The sequence below is a fragment of the Callorhinus ursinus genome, unplaced genomic scaffold, assembly GCF_003265705.2.
Source record: "Callorhinus ursinus isolate GAN/ISIS: 27379988/994484 unplaced genomic scaffold, GSC_fseal_2.0 scaffold12, whole genome shotgun sequence".
NCBI classification, from domain to species: Eukaryota; Metazoa; Chordata; class Mammalia; order Carnivora; family Otariidae; genus Callorhinus; species Callorhinus ursinus.
Window position 1 is genome coordinate 67,320,625 of NW_027397074.1, and position 22,800 is coordinate 67,343,424.

The 22,800-nt window shown below is 49.7% G+C and overlaps 2 protein-coding genes and 1 long non-coding RNA gene across 3 annotated transcripts; 1 reads left to right on the forward strand and 2 right to left on the reverse strand.

Annotated features, from left to right (window-relative positions):
- Positions 1-1,572: 1,572 nt before the first annotated feature.
- On the reverse strand, positions 1,573-22,771 carry LOC141373901 (uncharacterized). The gene is made up of 3 exons (XR_012380315.1): positions 22,624-22,771; positions 15,694-15,800; positions 1,573-4,615 (listed from the first exon to the last, which is right to left on the reverse strand). It is a non-coding gene; the product is annotated as an uncharacterized lncRNA (long non-coding RNA).
- GCC1 (GRIP and coiled-coil domain containing 1) lies at positions 10,296-15,637 on the reverse strand. Its single transcript, XM_025865649.2, has 2 exons — positions 14,105-15,637; positions 10,296-13,193 (listed from the first exon to the last, which is right to left on the reverse strand). Exons 1-2 carry the CDS (start codon positions 15,134-15,136, stop codon positions 11,898-11,900), a joined length of 2,328 nt encoding a protein of 775 aa, XP_025721434.2. The 5' UTR covers positions 15,137-15,637; the 3' UTR covers positions 10,296-11,897.
- ARF5 (ARF GTPase 5) lies at positions 18,255-21,418 on the forward strand. Its single transcript, XM_025865563.2, has 6 exons — positions 18,255-18,440; positions 18,966-19,046; positions 19,402-19,511; positions 20,105-20,176; positions 20,711-20,836; positions 20,942-21,418. The coding sequence occupies exons 1-6, from the start codon at positions 18,374-18,376 to the stop codon at positions 21,026-21,028; spliced, it is 543 nt and encodes a 180-aa protein (XP_025721348.1). The 5' UTR covers positions 18,255-18,373; the 3' UTR covers positions 21,029-21,418.
- Positions 22,772-22,800: the final 29 nt, after the last annotated feature.

Genomic DNA, 22,800 nt, shown 5'->3' on the forward strand with positions numbered 1-22,800 from the left:
AGGAAGGAAGGAAGGAAGGAAGGAAGGAAGGAAGGAAGGAAGGAAGGGAGGGAGGGAGGGAGGGAAAGAGGGAGGGAGGAGAAGAGGGAGGGAGGGGGAGGGAGGGAGGAAGGAAGGGGAGTACTTGGTTTGTACAGCACAAGAAGAGGAACAGGAGACAGATCAAGAATAAAGCCACATGGCTGTGAAAGAGATCCCAGAACGTGTGTTAATGAGGAACTGCTCCATCACTGGGGACTGGGAGGAAGATGAATAGCCTGAGGGTCCAAAGCAGGGCCAGCCAGGGGCGTGGGGACAGGCACTGCTAGTTCACATGCCCCGTGGAGATTAGGGACACAGGCAGCCCTAAGATTCATCATCCTCCAAACAGACGGGTAAACTGCATCATGGGCCACAGGGATGTATCAGGCTCACAGAGCTCCTCCCCTGTGCCATTAGGGCCAAGGACTCTCAAGGACATTTGTTCCCCTGAACCAGAAGTGCCTCCCATGTGGGGACACCATCAGGATCGGGGGCATGAACCCGATTCCATTCTGTGTCCATCAGCACATTCTCTACCTTATTGCCATAGGGACCAGAAATGCCATCTCTCTCCCTGGCTGGAGCCAGGTCAGCCTCACGTAGTGAACATTCTGCTATTTGTAGTAGGGGAGGAGGAAAGGAAGGAGACATAATACATGGGAAAGACAGGGGCAACCACTCTGAGGCCTGAAGAAGGGATGGGAGAGGGGAGCAAACAACCACTGGGAGGTACTTTTCCAATCTCTTGTCTGTGTCCTCTGATTATTCATCACCCATTTTTTGCCTCCGTGACCCTCCTAGCATGTTTTTAGTAACTTTATTGAGATATAGTTCACCTATAAAACAGTTCACCCACTTAAAGTGTACAATTCAATGGCTGTTAGGGTTTTTAGCATAGGCACAAAGCTGTCCAACCATCACCACTAATTCCAGAACATCACCCCCAAAAGAAACACTGTGCTCATTAGCAATCACTTCCATTCTTCCCTCCCTGCTCTGCAGCCCCTAGCAATGACTAATCTGCTTTCTGTCTCTATGGATTTACCTGTTCTGGACATTTCATATAACTGGAATCATACACTAGGCGGCCTTTGTGTCTGGCTTCTTTCACTTAGCACAATGTTTTCCAGGTTCCTCTGCGTTGTGGCATTATCAGTACTCTGTTCCTTTTTATGGTTGAATAATATTCCATTGTGTGGATTATACCACATTTAGTATCCATTCAGCAGATGGAGGGCATTTGGGTTGTTTCCACTTCGTGGCTATTATATGTATTAGTAACCATTAGTGTACAAGTTTTTGTATGGAAGTGTGTTTTCAATTCTCTTGGGTATATAGTTTGGAGTAGAACTCCTGGGTCGAACTTTTTGAGGGGCTTCCAATGACTACACAAATTCTTTCACAAGAACAAGAAATGCATTTCTCTGCCGCGGAAGCCAGTGTTCTTTTGGGTTTTGATATATGTACCTCTAAGCCTCATTATAACTGGTGCCCTTGCCATTAAGTCTCTAGTGTTTTGTAAATGGGTATATACACACACACACACACACATATATATATATGCTTTAATTGCCAGGGTGTGTCTTGTCTGCCCCATAAGACAGAAGAAATTTGAGGACAGGGATCATGTTCTTACCTTTCTTCTTCTATCACAGAGTCCAGTATTATGCCATGCCCGAAACAGAATTAATTTAAATACTTCTGGTTGTATGCATGGATGTGGGGGTTTACAGCTAGGTCTAAAGAACGGATAGAAGAGCTATGGATGAACCTTGAAAACATCATGCTAAAAAAAAAAAAAGAACAGATAGAAGAGAGAATCGTCAGCCTTCTCCCTCTCTGAGTGGTGAGAATTTCCTTTCTCCGCCATCAGGCACTGAGCTTCACCTTCTATTCTACCATTTTAATTAGAGGACACTTTGTGTTTTCTGTTGAAATTTATTTGGAGAGACATTAGGTGTTGCTGGTTTCCCATGAAAAAGCGTATCGCTAAGAGTCATCCAGTAGTACTGGGAGCCTTTATTACCAAGAAGTTAGAATTTTCATTTTACATTTTTGTTTTTGCTAAAATTCTTTCCAGGTAAATTATTTTCCAAATATATACTGTGGTAGGCAGACTAATGTCCCCCCACAGATGTTCATGTCCTAATTTCCAGAATCAGGTTACATGGCAAAGGGGAATTGAAATAGGGAGATGATTCTGGATTATCCCAACGGGCCTAATGTAATCACAGAGTCCATAAGAGTAGAAGGCGGAGGCAGAAGAGAGATAAAGGAAGATGTGACTCTGGGAGAAAGCTGCAGAGAAATGTCACATCGCTGGCTTTGAAAATGGAGGAAGGGGACCATGGGAAAAGGAACGCAGGCAGCCTCTAGAAGCTGGAGGAGGCAAGGAAACAGCTTCTCCCTTAAGCCTCCAGATGGAACAGAGGCTTGATTTTAGTCCAGGGAGACCTCTCTCAGACTTCCAACTTCCAGAGCTGTTAGATAATAATTTGTGTTATTTTAAACTCACCAAGTTTGTGGTAATTTGTTATGGCATCAGGAACAAATCAATACTTCTATTAATATTTCCCCCCACTTCATCCTTTTGAGACTATGAATCTACTGCTTAGGAAGACAGTGGAAGGAGTGGGGGAGTCAGGCTGGAGGTTAAGTGACACTTCAATAGCATGTAGTTAATTTGCCATCGTATTACATTATCTAGTGTATAAAATGTCAGACATTAATAATTACATTTTAAAGTACTTTACACTTTTTTTAAGATTTTATTTATTTATTTATTTATTTATTTATTTATTAGAGAGCGAGAGCACAAGCTGGGGAAGGGGCAGAGGGAGAGGGAGAAGCAGGCTCCCCACTGAGCAAGGAGCCCGATGCAGGACTCGATCCCAGGACCCTGGGATCATGACCTGAGCCGAAGACAGACACTTAACCGACTGAGCCACCCAGGCAGCCCAATACTTTACACTTTTCTAAAAACTTTTAATACACTGCTTGATTTGATCATCACAATAACTTTGAGAAACTATGTAAATGCACTGCTTCCCCTTCTGACAGATTAAAAACAGTGAGTCACAGGGTTACCTAGGTAGCTCAGTTGGTTGGGTGTCCGACTCTTAGTCTCAGCCTGAGTTGTGATCTCAGGGTCCTGGGATCAAGCCCCACATAGGGCTCTGTGCTCAGCAGGGAGTCTGCCCGGGATTCTCTCTCTCCCTCTGCCTCTGCCCCTCCCCACCCCACACCACACATGCACGTGCTCTCTCTCTCAAATAAATAAATCTTTAAAAACAAAAACAAAACAATGAGTCACAAAGTTCCCAGAGACAGGTGAGGACAAAATTGGTATCTTGTTTTTATCTCTTTCAGGAGTGGTCCTCAGCCTTGTCTCTTACTCTTTCAAAGAACTTGAGTCCCAGGTGCTAGAAATCAAAAGCCCACTTTAATAAGAACATTTGTATGGTTGCAGGCATTCTGCCACCACATCTAGCACTTATGGAAAGAGTTCAAAGACACTAAGTTAATTGAGCCTTTCCACCGTTGGTCTTCTAGACCGTGACCTGAAGTCAGGTAGGCAGGCAGTCTAGGTGTTTCAGACCTACCACAGTAGTGTGCATGGTTCCCAGGGCAAGGGAACTCAAAGATGCTACAGGCTCCCTCCTTCAGGGGTTTATTCCTTCCTGCCTCTCCCCTCCCCACCCTGGCCTCCACCCTCTTCTGAACCCTGGCAGCAGCTCTTTGGGTCGGGGGTTCACCATTTGACTGACACTAAGCATCTCCGGCTTGCACTCATCCCTCCGGGCCATCCTACTCTGGATGCCAGAAGTACAAAACCCCAGCCTGGTGCCCCTCCCAGCCCAACTCCCCACACAAGTCAAACTGGCGCCTGCTACAGTTTATCCTGCCTGCCCTCCCAGTCTCCAACCCAAGGCCTACCTTCCACTTACTACCCTCCCTCCCTTCCTTCCTTTCTCCTTCAGCAAATGTCGACGGCATGTCTCCTTTGTGCACTGCACAAGGCACTAGGGATGAGGGCATAAAGAGCAGGCCCACTCCCTAGCCTCCTGGTTCTGACATCTACTGAGCAATGTCCACATACATTAAATAATAAATTCTAAAAGGGGGAAACACTGGGCACTCACACTCACTTAGCAGGAAAACTGGTTCTGGGTCCTTCAACAACTTTGGATTTGGTCCTTTTAAGCTTAGCAAGTCCGTTCTAGAGAGGCATTGTAGGGCAGTGATTAAGAACCCAGGCCCCCAAAGCCAGACTTTCTGGGCCCAAATCCTGCACTTCCTGCTTGCTAGCTATGTGATCTTGGGCAAGTTATTTAATTTCCTTTGTCTCGGTTTCCTCAGATGTAAGGTGGATGATGATAATAATGCTTCATGAGGCTGTTTTGATGAATAAATAATGAATAATTAAATTCATAGCAGAGAGAAGCTCTTCAGTCTGGTCTTTCTTACATGTAGACGTAGTACCTGGCACGGTAGACTGAGACCATACGAAACTGCTGTCGCTCTGGATTCAATGCCAGCAGATCTGTGAGTCTTCAGCACAGCAAACACAGCCTAAGTGTAGTCGCTGTCTGTTCTGCAGGGGGGAGGTGGGAGGAGCAGATGAAGGGGCAAAGGCGTGAGTGGCCAGGGAAGCCCCAGAAACTGAAACAAAGGGAGCCTCTTCCCTCCTGAATCACTACAGCCATTAAAACAGGGGAGGGGACACATGGAAAATGAACATGTGTTATAAAATAATCTCAAGTAAAAAAAAAAACAAACCACCAAATTATCTCGCAGACTGTCCCAATCGTGCAGCATAAAGGCAAGTACTCCTGTGGGCAGATACTGGAAGGGAGCATCAAAATGAAAACAGTTGCGGGGCGCCTGGGTGGCTCAGATGGTTAAGCGTCTGCCTTCGTCTCAGGTCATGATCCCAGGGTCATGGGATCGAGCCCCGCATCGGGCTCCCGGCTCAGCGAGGAGCCTGCTTCTCCCTCTGCCTCCCTCCCTGCTCATGCTTTCTCTCTCTGTATCTCTGTGTCTCAAATGAATAAATAAATCTTAAAAAAAAAAAATGAAAACAGTTGCTGAGTCCCACAGCAGGAATGTGTGTGAATGTTAAAAAGCCATTTCAAATCCCGTTGGAATGTGGTTTAAAATTTGACAGGGCTGAGGGCACCTGGGTGGCACACCCAGCTGAGCATCTGACTCATGCTTTTGGCTCAGGTCATGATCTCAGGGTTGTCAGATCAAGCCCTGCATGAGGCTCCATGCTCAGTGCAGAGTCTGCCTGAGACTCTCTCTCCCTCTCCCCCTGCCCTTGCACTCACCCTCTCTCTGTCTCTCTCTCAAATAAATTTTTTTAATTATTATTTTTTTTAATTTGGCAGGACTGAGCACTCTCTCCATGATGAAACTCACTCTCCCTTGAATTCTTTTTCATCCCCTCCACTGGCTTTCTCCTCCTTTTCTGGTTGTTCCTTATCTGTCTCCTTGTGCTCTTTTCCCTCTGCCTACTTTTTAAATGTTAATGAAATATTTAATATTAATGAAGCATTAAAGGACTCCATCCAAGAGTTCTCGCTGTAGAAGAAAGGAAACACAAATACAGAAACACTGTGTGGAAATGGATTGGAATTGGAGGTATGGGTGTGAACTCAGGATTTGTAAAGTGTATATAGCCACACGTGTACGTGTGTGTATGTATATACATTATATGCAGACATTTCCTATTTGCCTACACTTCCTGCCTGCTGTGATGACCTAAAAGCAGACACCCCAGTGACGATGAGCTTATATCACTCCCAGACATTGGTTTCTGATTCCAGTCTCCACTAAAAGGAACCAGGGATCCCCAGAGAAATCGCTGATTTCAGGACTGGAGTATAGAACCCATAACATGAGCCAGACACACATTTTTATGCCAGAAATGATGGGGGAATGTCACCAGAACACAGGAGTTTGAAGGGACTTTTACCAAATCTGAGGAAATTTGAGCCAAAATAATTAAGGAAAACGGTGAATTATAAACTGTGGAAAAATAGGAATCCATTAGTTCATACTAATAATAAATAGATAAATAAACTATTAAATAAGCGATGGAGAAGGCAGGGCCCTTGCTTAGAAAACATCAAGGACCAAAAGATAAATGCTGGAGTTGAAAATCATTTCTGCAACCATCACAGTCAAGAGAGTAATGATTGGATTATCACGGGTTGATGCTAAATTTAGGAGGGAAAACTTTGATGAGGAGCAGGATATCTGCAGGGACTTAACGCATCTCCCCATAGATTGCTTATTAGTAGCAAGGCAGAAAAGACTAACCATACAGTGAAGAAATCAGACATCTGCCTGGGTACCACAATTAATACCACCAGTGAGGGGTAAATGGATAGCATTTGCCTCCAGATGTAATATTCTGAGATCATATCACTTGTATAATATTCTGGCAGGGAATGTATAACCAGCATCTAATCATGAAGAAAGATCAAACTCAAAATGAAGAAACTTCTGTTAAGGTGGGAGGGGGCTTTTACATTAAGTAAAATAATGTAGGGAAAATGCGAGCAGTCTGCTTCACATGTATTATCTAAAAATGCCACTGTCATAAAAGATCGTAAAAAGGTGAGGAACTATTCCAGATTAAAGAAGACTAAAGAGATATGACAACTAAATGCAATATGTGATCCTTGACAGGATCATTTACAAGAGGAAGACAAATCCTATAAAGAATATTATTGGGTTGGGAGCCTGGGTGGATCAGTCGGTTAAGCATCTGCCTTCAGCTCTGGTCACGATCCCAGGCTCCTGGGATCCATTGAGTCTGCTCAGCCAGGAGTCTGCTCCTCCTCCCTCTTCCTCTGCCCCACCCCACCATGTCTCCCTCTCTAAAAAAAAAAAAAAAAAAAAAAGTACAGGATGGGACGCTTAAGCATTTGCCTTCGGCTCAGGTCATGGTCCCAGGGTTCTGGGATTGAGTCCTGCATCGGGCTCCCTGCTCAGCGGGGAGTCTGCTTCTCCCTCTGCCTGCCGCTCCCCTTGCTTGTGCTCTCTCTCAAATAAATAAATAAAATCTTAAAAAAAAAAGTACAGGAAATCACTGTGCCCAAGGTCAGTATGAAAAAAGTGCCAAAGGACCTCAGAGAAGGAAGCACCTGCACATGGTTAAGTATCAGAAAAATCGACACGGAGGAAGTGACATTCCAGTTGAGTGTGAAGGGGCAGGAGCATACTGCCGGGGTTGGGATGTGGGTGGGGGAGGACTGTGAAGTTAGAAGGAACAGTGTGCCAGGGATCCCAGTTTTGGAAAATAGAAACTGACCAGGTGACTCTGCATAGGCCTACAAACCCAGCACAACAAGCTTGGCCTCCAGACTCCTTCCAACTCAGCTGACTAAAGCTCCACGCTGGGCAGATGGGCCAGGGGAGTATACAGGCTGCCAGGATGGGATTTCCCCCTGGGAAGGGCCTGTGATATTCCCTAGACTGAAGCTGCATTTTCAGAGGCCTGATAGCGGTTGAACTAAGAGAAAGACAATGGACCTACTCTAACTACTAACCTCAAAAATATTTTGACAGTGGACAGCACGGCCTCAAATACACGTGTTTGCATCCTGATTATGCCGTTACCAGCCCTAGGCCTTGGGCAATTCATCTCATTTTGCCAAGCCTCCATGTCCTCATTTGCAAAATAGATACGCTTCTCAGGATTGGTGTGATTAAGTAAAATAATGCAGGGAAAATGCTAGGAGTCTGCTTCATAGCAGGCACTCCACAAAAGGCCACTGTTATTTCTACTTTTGTTTACAGCAACATCTGTGGCTAAGAAACACTGGACTTAAATCCAGGGAGCTAATCTAACTTCCATTCTGCCACCTACACACTCTGGGAAAAAAAGCATCTTATGTGGTTTAGCAGCTACTTTGTTTCGGGTACTGGGCTGGTTCTTTATGTACTTAATTTTTCTTTAAAATGAGGATAGAACCCTGAAATAGGTGTTATTATCCCCATTTTAAGAAACTTAAGTTCAGTAAGATTAATTTATAAGGTCACAGAACTGACAGGAGATCCAATTGAGATTTCAACCCAGAATGTGTGAGCCTAGCTCCTTGCCCCACAACCATCAAGCGGAGGTAACCAGGCTGCCTAGTGAAGCACGGGAAGACAGAGGAGGGGAGGAAGTAAAGGGGATCAACAATCGGTAAAGTGACCCATTCATTAGGGTTCTATTTTTAATTCCCCAAGCTGTTTCCCCAGCTTTACTAGAGGTTATAGTTGGAACCCATTACAGCAATAGCTGGTAACCAGGCCTCCTTTTGCTCTGTTAGTGATTCGAGTCCTAAAAATTAGCCCTGAGGGACAGGGCAGCTTCAGGACTCTTTATAAAGAACCGATGTTGCTTGTTTCACTCTACAGCATAGCAACTTCGCTTGACTGCAATTTTATAGCTGGAGACTTTCTCTCCATTTGAACCAACCCAGTTCAACCTAGAGATGAGTCTCTCCATCCCTAGCAGTCATCTGTGGAGATAGGCGCTGACCATCGCAAGTCCTGAGAAGACAGGAGCATACCCAGATTGAGCTGGCGTTGGGTCATCAGACCTGGTTTGGACATCTAGCAGTTACATGACCTTGGGCAAATTTAACATCTCAACCACTCTCTCCTCATCTGTAAAAATGGAGGATAACAACACGTGTGTGGAGTAAATGATACAATGGGTGTGAATAGCTCGACACGGTGCTGGCACGGTTGGCAAGTGTTCCCAAACAACCCTGTAGTGGCAGCTTCTCAAGACAAGGCCAAGAGCCCTAGTGTTCTGGGTAACAGATGGGGATTTATATCTAGGGCCTGATTATATGGCTATTTATTCCCCAGAGAGGAGATACCCAACAAGAGATGGGGGGTGGGGGGAGGAAAGCAGAAAGCCCTTAGAATGATCAACTTGCCTTCCCGTCCCCTTCTCCCTGCATCTGTTCTTCTCAGCAATCCTCCTAAGTTCTGTGGTAATAAACAAATAAGGTTGTCTCATTACTTTATTGACACACCTCATGCACTGTCTGATATTCTGGAACCAAGGCCAAGGGAAAACTTATTTTTCTCTGACTGTATCTGATCTCAATTCTTTTTCTCTCTCTCCCCCTTTCCTTTCTTAGAAGAGTACCCAGCACTGGAAAACCAGTCAAGTAACTGGAAAACATACTTGGGAGGAAAATGTGGGGAGATAACTTGTGTTCTTAAGGGCGGGAAGGGACCAACCCTTTTCCATTTCAGTAGGGAGCATTCACAGGCTTATAAATATCAATACTTTAAAAATTATTAATCAGAACTTGACTTGCTTCTTTGCCTATGTGGTATCTTCTCAAAAGTCAAAAGCACAGAAATTATTAGTCCTAGGAAAGCAGCTGTGACTATGGATCTTTCTACACTGTCCAAAACCACCTAGAAATAACAATCAAAATATATGCTATAGGGGCACCTGGTGGCTCAGTCGTTAAGCGTCTGCCTTCGGCTCAGGTCACAATCCCAGGGTCCTGGGATCGAGCCCCTCATCGGGCTCCCTGCTCTGTGGGAAGCCTGCTTCTCTCCCTCTCCCACTCCCCCTGCTTGTGTTCCCTCTCTCGCTGTGTCTCTCTCTGTCAAATAAATAAATAAAATCTTAAATATATATATATATATATATATATATATATATATATGCTACATTTACGGGGATTGGGTAAGACAATTAAGAGATGATTTTAGTTTAGTTTGAAATCCTAACTTTTCCAGGATACTGTGAACCCTGATTTGAAGCATAATAAAGCATTCAAAAAATTGATTACTTCTGAAGTTTCAAGTCCGCCCACCAAACCCAGGAGAAAGCTTTTTCTAGTGTAGCTGCTTACACACACACACAATTCCAGGCTGAAAATTTTGTTTGTAATTGAGGTAGGTAGAGCATTGAGATGTTCCTCTCTAGATTCAAGCTCATGGATTTTTTTTTTTTTAAAGATTTTACTTATTTGAGAGAGAGAGAGCACGCATGGGGAGGGGGAGGGGCAGAGGGACAAGGAGACTCCCTGCTGAGCGCAGAGCCTGATGAAGGGCTCAATCCCAGGACCCTGAGATTATGACCTAAGCCCAAGGCGGATGCTTAATAGACTGAGCCACCCAGGCGCCCCTCAAACTCATGATTATCGCCATCCTTTTTATCCACCATTTGCACTCACACTGTGTATGTGTATATACGTGTGTGTGCGCGTGCACACAGGCATTCCGTTAAGAAAGCACACAGGTCAGGTTGTTCAGATTTAATGACTCCGTTCAAATGACTACATTGTCATTTGAACACATCGCATCTGTTTCATTGAGTCTGCTGTCTGTAGATAGTCCAGGGCACCCAGGCTCCCAATTAGAACATTTAATCAAAGCCTTCTGCACCCCAAACCCTCACAACAGCTCTCTAGGATGAAATAACAGGGAGATATATATTAGTTCAGTCAGTGACAAAGCACTGGTCTTTAGCGTCCAAAGATCTCTATGGCCAGCAAGAGCACAGGGGGAAAGGATAGAATAGGGGACTGATATGGTCTCTCTCAACCCAACTTTTCCGAGGCCCTCCTTTCCAGATTGCCTTGAAGCCCCCTTTCCTTACATGCAGATTAAATCTACTTGTGCAAGACCAAACATAAAAAACCCAGGAAGGAGGAAAAATTGTAGTAACGCATGTGGGGAAGACGAGCATTGTGTACTGAAACTCTATGACCCCCTAAAAGAGTGGGCAAAAGACCCTGGTAACAGTAACCCAAGTATACCCTGGCTGGGTGTACAGGGAGGTGGAGATTTAGCTGGAATGCTATCCAAGGGTCAACTGGCACTCCAGGCCCTCCGCCAAACTTCCACCACTTTCCTGTGGGGGTCACAGAATCTTCTGGAATCAGCAAATCTTCCTCCTCTTCTCCGTCCCTACAAAGGCAGAAACAGCTGCCGGGGAGGGGAGGAGGCTGTAAATCTCTGAGCTAATTCTTTGTTATCTAGACAGGATCAGAGTTTCCCAAATGGGCCCTTCTCTGTAAAAGCCAGGATTTTTCTCTCAATGGAAGTTCAACATTGAGGAAAAGCTAGCAAAATCATTCACACGAAATCTCAGGCCAACCTGAGGCAGACAGGTTAAGGCAGGGTCAAATGCAAGAAGCCCGCGATAACCCTATTCAGGCCAAAAGCAGGTTACTCAGGAAATGCCTAGGACTGACATGTACTCGGGGCCCTCTACAGGATGGTCATAGTTATGGGTGTGTTTCGTCCAGACTGACCAGGCCGTACCTAGCCCCAACTAGACCAAGCTTCCCAGTTCCGGGACAGAAGAATCTGTGGACAATAGGGGACAATCTGTCACCATTTCAAACTTCTTGGTCCTTCTCCAACCCGGATTTATGTCCCCAGAAAATTGGGGTAGCAGTGGACCAGACTCGGACCGTGATGAGATAGGGAGTAAAGAGCCGGTCCTTGTGAGTGTTTAGAAATAACTGAACTCCTTTTGGAGTCATATTTACTCCTGGTTCTGTGCTAGGAGCATAATACTAAAACAGAAAGTCTTATTTTGAAAGATTCTCACCACTTCCCCAACTTTGGCACCTCCCAGTCTTCATCTCTCCCCGCTCTTCCCCTCACAAACACACCGCCCGAACATATTGCTAGGGCATTTCCAGGATCTCTAGGGCCCAAGAACAATGTGACATTAATGGCATTTGGCAGAAAATCCCATCCCGCATTAAAGACTCTTCCAGTTCAACACAGTGAAGAAAAGAAATGATAATGTAAGAGAAGGGCAGCAGAAACCAGAGTCTGTCCTTCCCACACAAGAGGCACAGAGATTTCGGGAGTCAGTGACAAGGGCATCATCTCTTGCCAGAAGGCCACCAGCTACCGCTGGTCGGGAGCCGCATAATCACTTGTTTCTCCTCAGGACTGAAATGCAAGATGGTCAGGATGGCCGTGAGCGTCTGCTGGCGGCCCAGGGTGTCGGGCAAGGTCAGGAAGCGGTAGATGATGTTTTTGAGGTACTCCAGGTTGGCTCCCTCCCTACTCTGGTCCCTGATGTTCTTCTCAATGTGGCTCTGCAGGGCTCCAACCTGCTCGCGGTGCCGCTCGCCCTCCTCCAGCAGCCGGTCCTGCAGCTGATGCACCTCCACCTCCAGCGTGTGTCTCTGCTTCCGCAGCGATGTGATCTCCACCTCCTTGCGGGCCAGCTGCTCGGCGTACAGGAAGAAAGTGGGCTCGTTGGTCGCAGCCAGTTGCAGCGCTTGGGTCAGGCTGTCTGGGGCGGACGAGTCGGCCGGGTCCCCAGGCCCCCCGCCGCCCACGGGGCTCCTGCGTCCCGGCAGGCCGGATGACAAGGCCACGGAACGCAGCTGCTCCAGCTCCAAGTCCTTCTCGGCCAGCACGGCCAGGGCCCGGTCCCGCTGCTTGTGCAGCTCCTCTTCCAGTCTCAGCGTGCGGTCCCTGGAGTCCAGCTGGCTCTGCTCCAGCTCCTGCCGGTGTGCGTGCTGCAGCCGGGCCAGCTCCTGCTTCCAGCCCTCAGCCTCCTGCTGGTGCCGGCGCTCGAGCTCCTCGCAGCACAGCCGCAGGGAGATATACTTCTCCTTCAGTTCCGCCAGCTGCTCCTGGGCCTCCTCCAGCTCCTTGGCCAGATTACAGTCCTTGGTGCTCTTGCTCTTGAGGACCACCTGGGCCCTCATCTTGTACCTCTCAAACTCCTCCTTCAGCTGTTTCAGCTCCTGCTGGTAGTAGAGCGCAGAAGCCTTCTCCCCGTCGGCAGCCTCCGAGCTGGCCAGTATCTCCAGGTCACAGAGCCTCTCCACATCCAGGGTCACCTGGCTTTTCCGGGCTGCCACCTGCAGCAGCCTCTTCAGCTTCTCCATCTTATCCTTCAGGACATTGACATCCAGACTGGACTCCTCGCCATGGCTGTCTAGGGGGGAGCGGCTAGAAGCGGCCAGAGCCAGTGTCTTATTCTCCAGGTCCAGCTGCACGATGCGCTCCTTCAGCTTCTGGATGGCCAGCTGGTCCTTCTGCTTGGCTTTCTCATAGGTGCCCAGCAGTTCAGACACCTGAGATATTTGATTCTCCAGGGCCGCCACCCTCTGCTCTTCCACCTGAGACTGCTGGCGTAGCTGATCTTCTGCCAGGGCTGTCTGTAAAACAAGGGAACGGATGGCAACGCGTCCAGAAAAGCCGCAAAGTCCCACTGCAAAGGCCCATTGCAAACTGAGAGCGCAAGAGAGGGGGGCCAAAGGGTCACAGGACTGGGATGGCCTGGTGAGAAGGGAAAGTGGGGCTTTGTATGTTGCTCTGGAAACTAACGAAAGTTCCTGTAACCTGGCTGCGTTCTGCTCCCAGAGATAAAGCACACCGAACAATATCAAGAACCTCTATCTATCTGCTGTTGTTCTGCTTTAGTGCCCCCGCTTTTCTCCTGTCATACACAAGGCTCACATGAGAAGTGTGTGACCTTTGTTTATCATCTGTTTCCCCAAATCCTACTAAGAAATCATAGAACGTTCTTTTCCTCTCCCAATATTCCTGAAAGTTCAAAACTCAGCTGGATCTCTCTCCACACTGAAAGGAGCACTGTAAAATAGCACACCTTTCCGAAACAGGCAGCAAATTGACTAGAAGCAATCCTGAGAGGTTACTTCGGAGAAGATTCCTTTTATACCATCCCGCCCCAGCCCCCTACCTATAGGCGTATACAGCTCCCTGTGTAATGCACATGCCCAGAGGCGGACACGCTCCTCTCACTGGGCAGCTGCCGCTATACTGCTTCACAGAGCACAGCTGGTGAGATGCCAAGGCCCAGGGTTCACAGGTATCTGGTTCCAAACCAGCCTACACTGAGGAAGCCCATATCCTGTTGGAAGCACATTCTGTGGATACTGTCAACACCATACCACACAGATTTCCCAGGACTCACAGGGCAACGTTCTGAATAGCATCAAAAATTGAGAGCGCAGCCACTTAGTTCTAACTACCAAAGGAGCCAAAACCCTAATATTTCCTACTGTAGACTAAATGACTACCATATGAAGGAGATGACAATAATTACCTTCCTCATTTCCTGCTGCAACTGAACCTGGAAATGGCTCTTCAGGCAGGCAGCCTCTTCCTGAAGCTCCTGCAGCCGAGGGTCGGGCCGATTCTTCTCATCCCGAAGAGCCTGCAGCTCACCTTTCAAGTCCTCCACCTCACGGGTTAGTTGCTTGGTCTGCAGCTCAAACCCTTCCATCTGACCGGCTGCATATGCCCGTCCTGCCAGGGCTTCTCGGGTCTCTTCCAGCCGAAGCTCCAAGTCCTGGCGCTGGGTCCTCTCCTCCTGCAGCAGTTTCTGGAGCTCACGAAGCATCAAGGCATGGTCAGTCTGCTCTTGGGCCCGATCATGCTGCTGGGTGATAAGTCGGGCTTTGGTTTCGGCTATCTGCTCCTGCAGCCCCTTCAATTCTCCCTCCAGACGGCCCCTCTCCTCCTCTGCCTTTTTACTGGTATCCTCTAAGTCCTGTTTCATCTTCTTCTTGTCAGCCAGGTAAGAAGCTTCCATGCGAGACTTCTCCTGGGTGACTGTAGCCAAGGAGCTGGTCAAAGTAGCCAATTGAGTCTTCAGCTGGTGCAGTCGTTTGTCCACTTCCCCACCCCCAGAGGGTCCATCCCCACTGCTACTGCTAACGCCACTCTCCGACCCACTGGCTTCTTCGGACTTTGGAGGTGGTGGTCCACGAGCCAGCCTCTCATCCTCTACCCCAAACTCACCCTTGGTGCTGGTGAGACTGGCTGCAGTATCCAAGCTGGTGGCGGTCCCAGTGCTATCCTCGCTGTGAGTGGAGCATCGGTCATCCACAGAGTCAGGAAAACAGAGGCCTGGAAGCTGGACACCTGTGAGGCCCACATCCGCCTCGTGGGATACCGACAGCACCTTAATGCTGGCCTCTAGAGCCTCCTTCTCTTTCAAGAGGCTTTTATAGGCGCGGACCACATCCTTAAGACGTGCCTGGTACTGGAGGAGCTGCTTCTTCTGCAACTCAATGGTCTCTAGCAGGTCCTTCTTGCTAGGTCCGCCCCCGAAATTCATACCAAACTTCTCCATGTTCAGACCAGGTTGCTCGACGTCAGCCAGAAGAGGGTCGCGGGGGCTGTAAACGACAGGGAGAGAACTGTCCCCGAAGTCGCTCCTCCCAGCTGTCCGAGACCGGATGCCGGACGCGGGACAACCTGGCAGAAGCGTCCGCCGGGTCCCAGGCACCGAGGGCGGGGGCGGGTCCTATCTTAGAGGCGGAGCGACGCCGGCACAAGAGAAGCACAGGGCCAGGGTTCGCCTGTACTGTCTCAGAAGCTGCTCCGCGCTCGCCCGGGCCACAGCAGTCCCGGCCGGCCCTCAGGCCACGGCCGGCCAACGGTTTAAACCGAGCGTAACCCCATCACGACTTCCTAAGTACAGCTACCAGAGAACGGCGCTTCCGGGTCCACTGGAAGTGACGACAGCGCGAAGCTACAGGCTCCGCCCCCAGGGGCGCGAGGTGGGCGGAGCTACTCCGGCCGGAGGGCCGGAGGCGGCCTGTTCCGAACCAAGCGGGGCTATGAACGCAGGACAAGGAATGTCGAGGACTCCGGAGTGATAATTTTGGTGGCGGCGCCTGAGCTTACCCCCGGTCAACGATGAGCGAGAGACAGTGGTCAACGTCGCACTGGGTCCTTCTCAAACACCCGGATGAGCGACTCTTCCTCACATTTGGGGCTCAGTATCTCTGACCCTAAAGATCGACAAGTAAGACTCTCATTTAGACCACGAAAACTGCAACCCTTGATAGGACAGTTTCGGCACCTATTAGGTATATAATATAATAATTATTAGCACCCTTCCTGAGTTCCGCTGAGTTGATTCAACAAATGTATGTAGAGGGCACCCTATGGCCATGACCTCCATCCTATGGGCCATCTGTATTCCAGGACTTTAACAAGAGTTTTGATTTTTGGCCCTTGCAGTTATTCTGCTCAGTGGGTGGAAACATGAGACACAGAAAGGTTAAATAACATGCCCAAGGTCACAGAGCTAGGAATCCTATCTATATCTGTCCAATTCTCAACATACCAAGTGCTGCTCCAGGTGATCACCATGAAGAGACAAGGTCCTGACCTCAAGGAGCTCCTTTCCAGTGAGAAAGCAGAGGTACAAACACAAGTCCTGCTCTCATACCAGTATGTATGGGTATATTCAAAGTGATATGGAAGTTAAGAGGAGGGAGGCCTGTCTAGGGGAGGCAGAGAAGTTTCTCAGGGAGAATACTTGGGGATCTGAAGCATGAGTAGCGATTGTCCCATCTAACTAGAGATGAGGGAAACAAGCATTCCAGGCAGAGGGAAAAGATTGCTAGGACTCCTAGGGCATCGGAGAGCCTGGCTCACCCGGGGAAGCATTGAGAATCACTTCATGGCAGTAGCTTAGGGTATGTGAAGGAGGTTGGCAACAGATGGGGCAGGCACAATAGGTGGAGACACAAATTAAGGCATTTAGACTTTATCTTGGGTGCTAAGAAGACACTAAAAGATTTTAATCTTGAGTGGCATCATCCGGACTTGTATGACAGGTTGAAGACACCAAGGGGCAGGAGATTGGTAAGGAGGCTATTTCTGTCCCGAGGAAGAGATGGTAGTGAAATAGGGCAAGGACAACAGGGATGGAAAGGAAGAGGCTAATTAAAAGAGCTAAAGATATGGAACTGACCTCGTCACCACAAGTTCGGTTATTATATTGAGACTCTTAAATGCACTCTTCAGCCTTGTAAAAAGCCTTCTTAAGAATGCAAGTCTGTGGCTGAAGAGTAAAGGAAAGTCATGGACCCACTCATACCTGGTGTCCGAAGCCTGTTCTCTTTACAGACTTTTCAGGTCAGGATGGGGCAGACCCTGGAGGTCTGTTCAGACCCAGTTAATTTCTTAGTGGCCCAGACAAAATCCAGCTGTACTATACAAAACATTCAGATATATTGTTTCATCATTTTAATCTTCACCATAACCTCACGAGATAGGGCAGATATTAGTCTCCTTTTGTAGAAAATAATAGGTTGTGAGAATCGTTGAAGGTAAGCCCTCAAAAAAAGGGCGGGAAGGCAGAACTGAGATTTGAACTGAGACCTGGAACAATGTTACATAGTGGGCATTCAATATTTGTTGAATGAGTGAATGAATGAAGGTTCTCTGATTCTCAGCTCACCTCACCACATCCAGTCCATAAGCCTACTGGCGCTCCGGTTTCAAATCACTTGCCCTTACTCCACTGAGTAGCCTATTAGTTCATCCAAACCAAGTACTATATTTGTTAAGCATTTATTAGGTGCCTGGCACTGACCCAGTCTCCATCGTAGAAGAAATTTAAATTAATTCCTGTCTTGTTATTTCCCCTCTGCTGAGTGGGGAAATTACCTGTGAAGCACTTTGAGTCTAGGGCCACAAGAGTTTCATAAATTCCTGGACAGGTGGGCATTAAAAATCCGGGTTCCCAGGTCTGTGGCAAAGTAACGAATCTTCAAAAAAAGCTGCCTGGGTCAGCTGAAGGATTTTGTGTCTGGGCCATCGGGGCAAAGGCGTTGTTTTCCTGCATGCAGGAGTAGGTTCTGCTGATTGCAAAACCAAGAAGGCCAGCTAGAGCTTGGGCACCTTCTTTTTCCACCTCCAGCGCACTCCTCTCGAGATTCTACGGTCCCTTAAACCACCTGCAACGCTCAAAGCCCCTCCCTCTCTGGGCGCTGAAGGGGCCAAAGAGAAGCCTAAGACGCGAGCACAGAGCTTCCGCTCCCCCAGGAGGGTGGTGCATACAGTGGGTGATGCCAGTTCGCAAGAGCTAAACCGGAGCACAGGGTGGGCTGGACGCGACAAACCAAAGCCCAGGGGCCGGCCACTTCAAGCTGGGAATCGAGGGCCGTTGTGGAGCACTGTAGACTTTCCTCGGCTCCGCTCGGGCTGCCGCTGAAGCAGCCACAGATCTGCCAGCGCTTTAGAAACGGGGAGAGACCCAGACTCTTTCCCTCTCTAAAGCCGGCGCGGGACGCAGCGAGGCTGGGGAGACTCGCTAAGCTCCAGTTTTTGCCCGAGCCGGAGCCTGGGGGCGGGGAAGGGGCGGGGAAGGGGCGGGGAAGGGGCGGGGAAGGGACGGGGAAGGGGCGGGGAAGGGGGCGGGGCGGGCCCGCGCTGACGTAGGGCGGGCCGGGACGCGCGGAGGCGGCGGCGGAGCCTCCTCCTTCTGCTGCTGCGCCCCATCCCCCAGCGGCCGGCCGGTTCCAGTCCGCACCCCGCGTCCGTGCCCGCACCCCCTCCCCCGGGCCCCGCCATGGGCCTCACCGTGTCCGCGCTATTTTCGCGGATCTTCGGGAAGAAGCAGATGCGGATCCTCATGGGTGAGGCAGATCAAGCGCGCGGCCCGGGCCGGAGCGTCGGCCCCCGCTCAGCCCGCCCGCCCCCGCGTCCCTCCGAGCCGGGCTCAGCCGGGTCTCTGACCCAGAGTCGCCCACCTCCTAACCCCCTGGGGTCACTGCTCTCGGGTGGGTCGCAGTCTGCAGCGCCGACCCCGGGGCCTGAGCCCGGGAGCTGCGGGCCTGGGTGGGGTGAAGCTCCCTCCGCCCCAGCCCGGCTGGTAAGAAGGGAGGATTCCGCCCTTGGAGACGACTTTTAAAAGGAGCGCGGCCCTCCTCCCATGCCCCTTATCCCCTGGCCCTCTCCCGCCTCTCGCCCGCTTCGGGGGCACGAGTTGGTGCTCACCACCCAGACTGTTCTTAAGGCCTCGAAGGTAGAGAACAGCGCGCACCTGCAGGCGCTTGGGCTCTGCGCCCCCGTCTCCATCAGCTGTCCTGGCCTCTCCCCTTCCCTGGTCTCTAGAGGGCTCCCTCGCTCCCGTCTCCATCCCTATGCCCCTCTCCTTGCAGTTGGCTTGGATGCAGCTGGCAAGACCACAATCCTGTACAAACTGAAGTTGGGGGAGATTGTCACCACCATCCCCACCATAGGTGAGTTCTGAGGCGAGGCCGGGAGGAGCGGGAGGCTGGCGGCAGGCCTTCCCAGGGTCGGCTACCCATTCAGCCTGAGGCCCTTATCTCTGCAGGGAGCTGACCCTGACACCAGACACTGCTACCTGAGAAGTGGGTCATAGTTACCTTTAGTTGCTGGATGGTGCTGAGGCGGGGTGAATGTGACCCAGCTCCACCTGGTCTGTGGACTGCCTGTGCTCTGGGGTTCTGTTCCCATGGGACTTGATCACTGCCTTCTGGTTTTATGTCCCTGATGAATGCATCTAGATTTAGAGAGTTCCTTTCTTTCAGGACTTTGTTCTCATGTGTTTTTTTCCCCCCCAATTATCTCCAGGCTTCAATGTGGAAACAGTGGAATACAAGAACATTTGTTTCACAGTCTGGGACGTGGGAGGCCAGGACAAGATTCGGCCTCTGTGGCGGCACTACTTCCAGAACACTCAGGTGGGGTGGGGCTCCCCAACCCCAGGAGAAAAAGTGTTAGGGCTACAGAGACTGAGATGTTGGCCTACACTGGGCCCGCAAGCCAGGAAGAAACCTTTACCTCCTATCTGTCCGCGTTCGTAGGCTTACCTCTCCTCATTCCTCAGGAAGGGCCTTAGTCTTCTGAGACTTAGCCACCTTAGCTTCTCCTGAGAAGCAGGGCTTTGGGGCCATGCTGCCTTATAGATAGATAGATATCTATTTATTTATTTTTAAAGTAAGCTTTTTCTCCCAGCGTGGGGTTTGAACTCACAACTCCCAAGATCGAGAGTTGCATGCTCTGAGCCAGCCAGGTGCACTCATGCTGCCTCATTTAGCTCTCGTTTGGTCTTTCCCTGTTCCCTTGCACTTCTTCTAACTACACTGCTTGCCTGACGGCAGAGGTTGTATCCTTTGCAGGGTGTCTCCACTTGGTGCCAGCATGTCTGCAGAGCCTTAGTGAAAATTTACAAGATGAGAAGATTTAGACAAAGATGGGAAAAAGAGAGAAAGAGCCAGACTAGGGTATGTCCCAGGTAGGAGTGATCGCTTGTCCTTTCTTCCTTCCCACCCAGGGCCTCATCTTCGTAGTGGACAGTAATGACCGAGAGCGGGTCCAGGAATCTGCTGATGAACTCCAGAAGATGGTGAGCACCCAGAGCCCTGGGAACTGAGCCCTCGTTTGGAGACAGGTCTCTGAGATCTCTGTGCTAGGGTGAAAGTCAGGAACATCTCCTAGGCCTTGAATGTGTTTCTCTTTGTGGACACAGTCACAAGGCAGGCATATCTTACTCTCTTTTGAATTTGAGTCAGGTAAAAAAGCATAGGACTGAGTTTTTCCTTGAATGCTCACGGCTTCACATCCAAGGAGTTTGGTGGGGAAGGGGGAATTATATGTGGTAGAGAGAAACATCATCTTACATTCTTGTTTTTCCATTTGGAAATTCTGTCATTTTGACTAGGGCAAGGCATTAGAAAAAGGCTCTTTCCGGATTTAAAGCCAGATGGCTTCAAGCTGACTTATGACTCTCTGTCTTGTGTTCAGCAGTAGACTACACAATGTTACGTGTTTCCCACGAATATGCTAGAAGGTAGAAAGGGGGGTTCCCCTACACAGCAGGGAAGGGGAGGCCTGGAGACTCCGCCAGGACTCCAGACTCCATCCCCTTCACCTCTCTCAGCTGCAGGAGGATGAGCTGCGGGATGCGGTGCTGCTGGTGTTTGCCAACAAGCAGGACATGCCCAATGCCATGCCCGTGAGCGAGCTGACCGACAAGCTGGGGCTGCAGCACTTGCGCAGCCGCACGGTGAGGCTCCTGCCTCTCCCAGGGGAGCCACAGGAAGGGGGTGGGAAGTAAAGCCATCCCCCCTTTTCTTCCCTGCTACTGATCTTTCTTTCCTTCTCCCCACAGTGGTACGTCCAGGCCACCTGTGCAACCCAAGGCACAGGCCTGTATGATGGGCTCGACTGGCTGTCCCATGAGCTGTCGAAGCGCTAACCAACCAGGGGCCGGCCCCTGCTGCCCGGAAGCTCCCGCGTGCATCCCGGGATGGCCAGCTTCCCGGACTCCTCAGGCAGTGCCCTTCCCTCCCACTCCTCTCCCACAGACACAGGCCTCTGCTCCTGCCTGCATGTTCTCTCTGTCGTTGGGGCCTGGAGCCTCACTCTCTGGGCACGGAGGGGTCCACTCTCCTGCCTGCTGGGACCTGTGGAAGGGACTTCCAGGGCTAAGGCCCCTTCTTCCAGAGGAGGAGCAGGGATCTGGGTTTACTTTTGTTTTTTCCATTTTGGGTGTCCCCCGGGGCCAGGTGGGGAGGGAAGGTGAGGGCTCCGGGTGGTGCTATGATGTGGCATTGGACATTGAGTAATAAATTTGCTGTGGTTTGTACACGGTGTTGTCTGTAGCCTAGAAGTTGGGGGGCTGGATTGTTGGGTACGAAGAGACAATAAGATTTGGGGGAGGCTCAAGGCTGCAGAGCCAACCCTCTCCTCCCAGCATGCGCACACACCCTGCTGCTTTCATCTAGCTCAGCTTCTCCCATGTTATTCTTGAGGCCATAAGTGCTTCAGGGGTTCCGGTAGAGGAAATAACATTTCCTCCCCAATTCCAGGGGGCCTTTGCTGAGGGAAACGGGGTCACCTTCATGATTCTGTAAATCCCATACATCCTGTGCCTCTCCATCTCCTAGCAGTGGTTCTTAATGAGTACTATGAACATTAAAATTGGGGAGGAGGGGATATTTTTTAAAAATAGGGTCCTGAGGTGCACTTCAGAAAATATAATTAATTAGGACTGGTCTGAAGCTCAAGAATATGCATCTTAGAAATTACCCAAGTGATTCTGTCACTAGTAGTTTATTGGCCTTGTTCTATAAAACATTGGTAGGTCCCTTTTAATCCTTGGGGATTAAAGTTCCTCCCCGTGCACTGGAACTCTTTCTACCTGGGGAGACATCCCTGCCCTCTACTACCCCACCCCCACCATGGGGAATAGGAAAGTGTGCGCATGGAACCGGGAGTGTGGGCTGTTTCCCCAAGTGTGGGTTACTCTGCGCATTCTTTGAATCCCAAAACTTAAAACAAAACCTACCCCACCGCCATTATTTCTTCTTGTCTTTCTCCTTTCACGTTGTCAAATTCTCCAGGTTCTGGACTGATTTTCTCCAGGAGCTTTGTAGGAAATGAGTCCCAGAGGGTGTTGGCCGACAGGGACCCTTTGAGGGGAAGGGCTGGGCTCCTTAGCAGCAGTGCAGCTGGGGATTATGAGGAAGATGCCCCATGCTCTCCCCACCCAGGACATTTTCCCTCCCCTGCTCTGAGCCAGCCCTTCCTGATGAATACGAGTCATGTGATCCTTGCTGGTTATCTATCTAGGGTTTCCTCACCCTTCCTGAAAGGCACCTTCTGAGACATTTTGGCCTCATTCTCCCAAGGGCTGTAAAAGTTAATAGATTTTTCCTGGTTACCTTGAACTTGAACACTTGTGTCCCTAGGGAGCCAGACAACCCACCCTCACTTCGTGGGGAGGAAAGAGGTTGATTTTTATCCTCTGATTACAACGAGAAACAGAAGTGAAGAAGGGAAGACACTTGCCTGTAGTCCCAGGTGATCGCTGCCACAGGCCAAAGTTCCAATCCCAGTCTCAGCTCAGTCACCTCAGCGCCTGGAGTCGCGCGGGGAGGTCAATGCCAAAGGCCCTAGACCCACTTCCTCTGGGCTGTGGATCGACATGGCCAGGCCAGTGCCCTTTCCCCACCACGGATAGGAGGC

Bases quoted from the DNA above. Each gene is read 5' to 3' on its own strand.
- GCC1 (XM_025865649.2), bottom strand. From the start codon at position 15,136: ATGGAGAAGTTTGGTATGAATTTCGGGGGCGGACCTAGCAAGAAGGAC. The intron at 13,194-14,104 runs GTAATTATTGTC...CTTGTTTTACAG, and splicing joins TGCAGCAGGAAATGAGGAAG to ACAGCCCTGGCAGAAGATCA.
- ARF5 (XM_025865563.2), top strand. From the start codon at position 18,374: ATGGGCCTCACCGTGTCCGCGCTATTTTCGCGGATCTTCGGGAAGAAG. The intron at 19,512-20,104 runs GTGGGGTGGGGC...CTTCCCACCCAG, and splicing joins ACTACTTCCAGAACACTCAG to GGCCTCATCTTCGTAGTGGA. The intron at 20,177-20,710 runs GTGAGCACCCAG...CACCTCTCTCAG, and splicing joins CTGATGAACTCCAGAAGATG to CTGCAGGAGGATGAGCTGCG.